Source organism: Pipistrellus kuhlii, unplaced genomic scaffold (assembly GCF_014108245.1).
Source record: "Pipistrellus kuhlii isolate mPipKuh1 unplaced genomic scaffold, mPipKuh1.p scaffold_m20_p_8, whole genome shotgun sequence".
NCBI lineage: Eukaryota > Metazoa > Chordata > Mammalia > Chiroptera > Vespertilionidae > Pipistrellus > Pipistrellus kuhlii.
The window spans coordinates 20,355,526-20,363,924 of NW_023425584.1; the positions used below are offsets into that span (position 1 = coordinate 20,355,526).

Consider the following 8,399-nt stretch of genomic DNA (forward strand, 5'->3'; position numbering starts at 1 on the left):
TGGAGTCCATGTGAATAAAGAGATATTCATGAGACCATGAAGGGCTTTGCATGTCATGCTAAGGGACTTGAAGTCTATTTTACAGGTGGCCATATATAACCAAAATTATGTCTTGAAAAGAAAATGCTGGAATTGTTATAGATGTTATTATAGGGGTGTGGGGAAGAACAGAATAGAACCCATTCGCCAAAGGCTGATGTAGTAAAGGCCTAACTTGGTGGAACGGTCAGTGAAGCTTTGGAGTGGTCCTATCATAACTACAAAGTTAATAGAGATTCATATTCTGCTGGTTTAGACTCCAAACCAATGATGTATGTGAGGCCCTACACTTGTCAGACAATACTCTGAAAATGCTTTTCATTGCATGCTTTAAAGTTTCTTTAGGAATCGGGGTTAGGAGCTTAAGGGGTCTAGAAGCAGTATCAGAGAAAAAAAACGATGATGTTTACCTTAGAGATAAGGAATCATGTCTTATTGAAAAGCTGAGTTACCTTTAGAACAACGGGCTCTCTGGAGCCCATGACCCAAGGGAAAGTTTATATAGTTATGGCCCTTCTGAACAGAGGACCCCAGAAAGAAAAATAAGACAAACTGAAATCTACTCAATTGCTTTATTCATTCTTTCTAGGAGTCACTACATTTTAGGATGGAAGGAGTTTCAGCCAGGGCGCAGGAGACCGTCCTCCTCCTCCCATTCTGTCATCAAACCAAATGTGAAAGGGCCCCCTGAAAAGCAGAAGGACAGTAATAAAAATAAGAGCAGATTACGTGTAATTAGTGCATTTCCAAAAATAGTCACTCCTATTTAGCTATGACTTTACTGACAGGAAATCAAAGACTCAAAGTGCTTAAGTCTGATCACAGAGCTGGTACATGGCAAAGTGACAGCTACAGAATAAGTCTTGCCCTGGTCAGGAAGTTCAGTTGATTAGAGCATCAGCCTAGTATACTAAGTTCATTGGTTACATGCCCAGTCAGGATGCATGTAAAAATCAATCAATGAATGAATCAATAAGTAAAACACCAAACTGATATTTCTCTCTCCCTCTTTCTTTTTTCCTTTTCCTTCCTCTATCTCTAAAATCAATATATACATTTTTTTTTTCTTTAAAGACTCTGTTATTCACATATTCTAACTGGAAATGTAGACATTGCACCTTTTTCAAGATTACTGAACATGCACTTTCTATGAGCCATCAGTAAGGGGGAAATACACATTCACAAGTGAGAAAAGGGTGAGGTGGGAGACGCATGAGTATTCAGGTAGCCGAGCCCTGCCTGTGACAAACTACCCCACAAGCTGTAGTTACCAGCAGTTTCTTCACGGCCTCAGAGGCCTCTGGGCCGAGCTCATTCACACACTTCCTTAGCCCTTCTACGAGGTGCTCAACAGAAATGCCCAGAGTCAGCAGCAGACTCTTGAATGGATCCAGAAGGGGAATGGCATCCAAAGGCAAAGGTGCAGGTACAGGTACGGCATTCTTGACACTACCGAGGAGGAAGGCAGTAGCTGCAGAGCAAAAGGGAAACAGAGTGAAAGAGGAGCATCTACTCCTGTCTATGACCTCACCACCTTCCATTCTGTCCATCAACGCCTCCGTTCAAGCCATGCTCATCTTGATAGCCCATGAAAAATTCGTCCTTGGGACCTTTGCACCTGCTGTCCCTGTTCTCTAGAACTCTCTTTTCCCAGATAGCTACATTATTTGGTCTCCCCTCAAAAGTTACATTCTTAAAGAGGTATAAATAATGACACACTAGTCACCCTCCATCTTTACTTTTTCTTACCACTACCTAGAATATTAAATGTTTTTGTTTCTGCCTCCCTCCTCTCACTAGAATGTAGGCTCCTGAGGAAAGGAACTTGGGTTTTACTCACTACTACACCTGGTGCCTAGCTCACCACACTGCACTTTGGCAGGTAGTAAGCACTTAAAGCATGCTAGTGATTGACTGAATAAGGATATACTTTGTATGTAAATTGAGATGCCATGAGCAAACTCAACTTGGGGACAGGAATGGATCCAACTACAGCCCAGGAAACTGTTCCCAACCAATTTAACTCAATGCTATAAAAACAATTGAACAATGACTCCGTCCCAGTTGATGCAGCTACATAGATGCATAAGATAAGAACACTTCATTTTGAGAGTTCACATAGGCTGGTGGACAATATGATCTGTGTACACCACAGTGCTGCATATGATGGGCAATGTTCTATGGAAATTCAAAAGAAGGGACAAATAATTCTGATGTTGGTGAGTGTTGCAGGAATCTTTTTAGAGGCTAGAGTTTTGTCTTAAGGAAAATGCCAGAATCAGAAGATAAAGAAGGGAAGAGAATTTTAAAAAGAACAAAAGTAACAAAGGCACTGAGATATTAAAATGAAAGCACATGCACAGTGTAATGAGTATTCTGCCCAGAATGGCTGGAGTGCAGAACTCCAGAGGGGTGTTCTGAGTAGGAAATTTTGAGGCTGCAAAATTCAGGTGGTCAGGTTTTTCAAAGCCTTGAATGGCATACTAATGAGTTTGAGGTGTTTTGTTTTTGTTTTTCCTGAGAGCAATGGGAAGCTCTCAAGGCATTTATGAGGCAACTTCATTTTGTATCTTCAGTTTAAGAAAGGTAACTTTCATTTAGAAGATGAATTAGTAGAAAAATATAGAGAATGGAAAAATATGTATTTTTATAAAATTCATGCAGATATGTAAACATACTTGTGCACGAACAGATTCCTAAGAACTCCTAGTATATATTCTCCTGCTGGCTAAGACCCTGCCCTAGTTCATATCCTATGGAATCCTTTTCTTTTTTTCATATTTTTTTTATTGTTTGAAACATTAGAAGTAGTAGTACATATGTCTCCTTTTTCCCCCTTTGACCTCCCCCCATTGTCCCCTATCCCCCAGCATATACCTTGACCTGCCCCACCCAGTGTCTTGTATCCATTGGTAGAATCATTTTCATATTCCCATTCAAATCATAAAAATTGAATCTGTTTTAACTTCACCTTCTATTATATATTTTCCCTCCAGAATTCTCTTCCAGTAAATGATATTTATTTCCCTCCACCCATCTTTTAGTGCTCACCTCTGCCAATGGATGTTTGTCCTTGAAACTAAACAACAAAAATAATTGAAACTGATGATATTACAAATTTGTCAAAAATTCCATAAGCTGCCACTTAGTTTCTCATGACTGATCTTTTTACTTCTTATTTTAAACACTTTGGTATCTCCTCTGTATGTACTTATATATTCATATATTTCTGCAATGCTTTCTGTTCTCTGAATGAGCAATGACGACCACTGAATGGGTCAGTTCTCACTGTCCTCCAAGAAGCCAGCCTCTGTACCCCATCCACACATTGAATGGTTTGCTCTCAGCTTTTCCAGAACTCTAGCTGAATACCACTGTACTCACTTCTACAGAAGTCTTATCCCCCTTGCCACACTATAGGCACCAGGGGAACAATATTTATGCCTTATTCATTTCTGAATCTCCCAATGCTTATCCAGTGCCCAACAGATTGTAGCCATTCAATAGATAGCCACAATAGGAGCATCTGAACAGATTAGTGTAATTGTCTCAGGAGAATCAAGCTTGCAACCTGACTGATCAGAGATGATAGCAAGAATGACTCCATATAGTGTCAAAAGCATAAAAGGAGAAAGCTGCAAAATCAGGTTTTGACTAAAGGTTGAGGAAGATAAGAACTATGGTAATCAATGCTCAACAATGAAATCTCTGTTAACCTTCAATGGGAACTGGCTAACTTCTTGGGTAGCATGAACTAGGGGGTTTGGGCTAGGGTTTAGATTGTGTGAAGTAGAGTACATCTGAAAACCCTTCCAACCTTACCATTCTCTGATTCTAAAACTCGCTCCACCACACCCCTTAGCCATGGCTTACTAGCTATGTCCTATGAAGAAAAAAGTAGAGAATTGTCATGCGTTCCAGGTTACTTACCAGAGTAACTGCAAATGCCAATGGTCACCAGCAGGAACACAGTGGTCAGCTTCATGGCAAGTAATCTGTGATATCTGCCTGGAGTTAAACAGTAGATCACCCAAGCCAGGGGTCTCAAGTGCTTCAGCAAGTGTAACAGTGGCATATTTATACACCTTCTGAGGACTTGGATTTCAGTCATGCCCACTTGACTTGCTGCAGCAATGAAGAGCATGAAGGTGATGTTTATCACTTAAACAAATGGGTTTTTCCGCTTTCCCTCATGTTCCCATGGGAAATAAAGCCCTAATTTAAAGCAATCTCAAGGACCTCTTGCACAAGCCCTTGCAAAACAAAGCAGATGCCAGGGCGAGGCAAAGAGCTCTAAGAATCTTTCTTCTGAAAGAATATTGAAAAATAAGGGGAGGTTTTGCATTGACATGAGAAGGAGTGAAAGTTCTGTTGAATTCCTCCACCTTTCTACTTTCAGGAAGATATGATATGGCACAGTCCCCTTAAGGTGCAAGGCTAGGGGTTGGGACCTAACTTGAGGATGTCATATTGTGATGAGGATTTAGTGAAATTATGTAGACAAAGGATGCAAATGAACCAAACCAAGATTAACACTTAATAAGTCTCTCCTATTATTAACTCCTATAAGTTAGTGAGCTGCCATGGTTTTTATGCAATACAAAGTTCCTTTAATAATATAAATGATCAAGCAAAGAGTGAACACCTACTAAATAATGGAAAATGCATATTACTTTCTACAACAAATTCAAACAATCCACACACTGCATTTTACAGAGACTGTGCCAATCTACCCTGCAGCTTTCTTGAAATATAACTGACATATAACAGTGTGCAAGTTTAAAGTATAAAAGTGATATTTGCTATATGTATGTTGTATATTGCTAAATATTTACTATAGTATGGTTAGTTATCAAAGCCATTATACTCATGTAGTTGCCATTACTGTCTCTGATGAGAACTTTTAAGATCTACTCTCTTAGCAACTTTCAAGTACATAATACATCATTGTTAATTACAGTCACCATTAGATTACCCAAAATATAGTACCTTATATTGATCTTAGACCTGAAAGTTTTTACCATTTGGCCACTTTCACCTATTTCCTTCCACACACAACCCTCTGTCTCAGGCAACCTACTGTCAACCTATTCTCTGTTTTAACAAGTTCCAATTTATTTGGATTCCACATATAAATGCAATCATACAGTATTTGTCTTTTTCTGTCTGACTTATTTCACTTAGCAAGAATGCCCTCAAAAATTTATCCATATCGTCACAAATGACAGGATTTTCATCTATGCTAAAGCTGAATAATATGATATATCTCACAATTTTTTATCCTTTCACCCACCAATGGACACTTAGGTTGTTTTCATGGCTTGGCTATGGTTGCAGTGAACATGGGGGTACAGGAATCTCTTCATGGTAATGATTTTAATTTCCTTTGGCTACATACCCAGAAGTAGCATTGCTGGATCATATAGTAGCTCTATTTTTTAAATTTTTTTTGAGGAGCCTCCATAATGCCTGCAGCAATTTACACTCCCATCAACAGTAGACAAGGGTCCCCTTTTCTTCATAACCTTGCCAGCACTTATGTCTTGTCTTCTGATAACAATAATTCTAACAGGTGTAAGCTGATAAACATTGTGATTTTTTATTTGCATTTCTCTGATAAATAGTGATGTTGAGCACATTAGCATATATCTGTTGGCTATTTGTATCAGGTAGACAGAGGTGGTTAGGGGTGATTAGCCAGGCAGGCAGGGGGGGTAGGGCAAAGTGTCCATTCAGGTCCTCTGCCCATTTTTTAATCTAAGTTGTTCTATTATTGAACTGTACAAGTTTCTTTCTTTCTTTTTAAATATATTTTATTGATTTTGTACAGAGAGGAAGGGAGAGAGATAGAGATTTAGAAACACTGATGAGAGAGAGTCATGGATCAGCTGCCTCTTGCACACCCCCCCCACCGGGGATATGCCCGCAACCAAGGTACATGCCCTTGACCAGAATCAAACCCGGGACCCTTCAGTCCTCAAGCCGATGCTCTATCCATTGAGCCAAACCGGTCCTGGCTGTACAAGTTTCTTACATATTTTGGATACTAACCTCTTATCAGATATATTACTTAAAAATATTTTATTCCATTCCATTGATTCCCATTTTTTTTTTGTATTGAGACTATGCTAATTTCAACTATTTCTTCCATGTAAGCAAAATCACTTAAGATTTCTACTCTATTAAGTTCTGATAGACTGCTTTTCCCTAACAAAAACCCCCCATGCAGAAACCGGTTTGGCTCAGTGCATAAAGCGTCAGCCTGCAGAATGAAGGGTCCCGGGTTTGATTTGGGTCATAGACATGTACCTTGGTTGTGGACACATCCCCAGTGGGGGGTGTGCAGGAAAGGGCTGATCCATGATTCTCTCTGGCAGATGTTTCTATCTCTATCCCTCTCCCTTCCTCTCTGTGAAAATCAATAAATTATATATATTTTTAAATCCCCCCAAATTTTTTTTCATATACTGAGTGCCTAACTGTGCCTGGAAAATGCATTTACTGTAACTGTAATAATCATATTACTTAGGTTTAAAAAACATGTCCTATCAGAGTTTCTCTGTCTTTATATTCACCTATTTGTTGTACAATTTGAAATTACTCTTCCATGTTGGTAGTAAACAACAACAGCAACAACACACCAATTGAAACAGATGCCAAATCAATACTGGGTTGGATGCACCACTAAAGAGTAACCATTTGAGATCTCCAGCATAATAGAGAGATTAAGATTTCAATACGTTTCACCTTCCTATCCTTTGCTATCGTTTTCTTCCTGTCTTCCAATAAGACCCTCTCTACAGCCTGTTTTTGAAGATTAACAATCTCTTGCATTTACAGAGTGTTTTTCTTTCATGAATACTTCACACTATTATCGCACTATCCTAAATAATAAAGAGGTAATATGCAAATGGTTGTCCCTGCTGGAACTGCTCTGACACTCAACACTGGAGAGAGAGAAATGGGGACCAGCCAGGCTGTGGCCAGGAGGACAAGTTGCCTGCCCCACAGTCTTAAGCCCCAGAGTCTGAGGATGAAATTGCCCACCCATAATCCCCTGTGGCTGTGGTCAGCCCAGATGAAGCTGGCCTGGGTCCCGAATGCCTGGAGACAGACAGAGGGAGGGAAGCCCATGTCATGGGTGCCTATAATCAGCTGGAGGAGGGAATCCTGGTTACCAGGTACTGGGCCAGGCAGAGGCAGTTAGGGGCGAACAGGCTATCAGGGGAGCAATTAGGGGCAATCAGGCCTGCAGCAGAACAGTTATGGGCAATCAGACCAGTAGGGGAGCAGTTAGGGGTGATCAGGCAGGCAGGCAGAGTTGGTTAGGAACGACCAGGCAGGCAGGTGAGTGGTTAGCAGCCAGTGGACCCAGATTGCAAGAGGCAATCGGATACTCCCTGAGAGGTCCCAGATTGGAGAAGGTGCAGGCCAGGCTAAGGAACTTCTCCTTGCCAAAATTTTGTGCACTGGGCCTCTAGTAATGCCATAATTTAAATAAAATTGAAATACATTGGACAGGAATTATTTTCTTTATATAACAGGTGAGGTTCAGGAAAGATAACTGACATGAAGATGCATGAACCAGTGTAGGCTTAGAGGGAACTCTAAGCAGGCTTGTGTAGCCTCTAACACAGAACCACTTTGTGAAGAACACCCTGAAGACACAATCCACAGCATCACTACTCTGTTCCCTATCCCAAAGTTCCTACCATGGCATCCGTCTTAAAGGAAATTTACATTTTTCATGTTACAGAGATGCTAAGTATAAAGAGTACTACTATTAAAATATAATTCAAATTAAATCAAGACACTCTACTATATCCCATCTCATTCTGAGAAAAAGCTGTATTATTCAACTAGGAGCCAAGTGCACGAATTCGTACACCTTGAAAGAACTGTGGGCCATGAGGCTGCAGTGGGCACAGAGGTGTTTCTCAGCCCATCCTCCATGTCCCTGCTCAGCCCCTCCCACCACAGCCCCTATTCTCATCTGCCCACAGCTCTGCTCCTGCCACTGCTGCACTCACATCTGATGGCATCAGTCCTTCACACCCGCTGATGGCATGGAGTGATTGGAGCAGGTGCCAGCAGCAGGTGTGAGTGGGGCCAGCACCAGCAGCAGGGGAAATAGGTGGCTCCAATGCCAGCAGTGGGTGCAAGCAGGGCTGTCACAAGCAGCAGGTGCAAGAGGTGGCTGCCAACTCTGATTGCCCCTCAGGAGCAGAGGGATGGTGGAAAAGCCCTGAGGGGCGATTGGGGCCTGCAGCCACTGCTTGCACCTGCTGACTGAGCTGAGCGATTGGGTGCTGGAAGTGGGTGAGAGTGGGGTTAGCACGGGAGACAGGTACAAGCTCCCA

General features: G+C 41.3%; 1 protein-coding gene across 1 annotated transcript; it reads right to left on the reverse strand.

Moving 5' to 3' along the window:
- Positions 1 to 611: 611 nt before the first annotated feature.
- On the reverse strand, positions 612 to 4,095 carry LOC118711365 (secretoglobin family 3A member 2). The gene is made up of 3 exons (XM_036424385.2): positions 3,970 to 4,095; positions 1,311 to 1,510; positions 612 to 726 (listed from the first exon to the last, which is right to left on the reverse strand). Exons 1-3 carry the CDS (start codon positions 4,022 to 4,024, stop codon positions 703 to 705), a joined length of 279 nt encoding a protein of 92 aa, XP_036280278.1. The 5' UTR covers positions 4,025 to 4,095; the 3' UTR covers positions 612 to 702.
- Between the last annotated feature and the right edge of the window lie 4,304 nt (positions 4,096 to 8,399).

Excerpts from the sequence above, each read along its gene's own strand:
- LOC118711365 (XM_036424385.2), bottom strand. The coding sequence starts at position 4,024 with ATGAAGCTGACCACTGTGTTCCTGCTGGTGACCATTGGCATTTGCAGT. Across the intron at positions 1,511-3,969 it reads TGGCATTTGCAGTTACTCTG|CTACTGCCTTCCTCCTCGGT; the intron begins GTAAGTAACCTG and ends TTTGCTCTGCAG. Across the intron at positions 727-1,310 it reads AGGCCGTGAAGAAACTGCTG|GGGGCCCTTTCACATTTGGT; the intron begins GTAACTACAGCT and ends TCTGCTTTTCAG.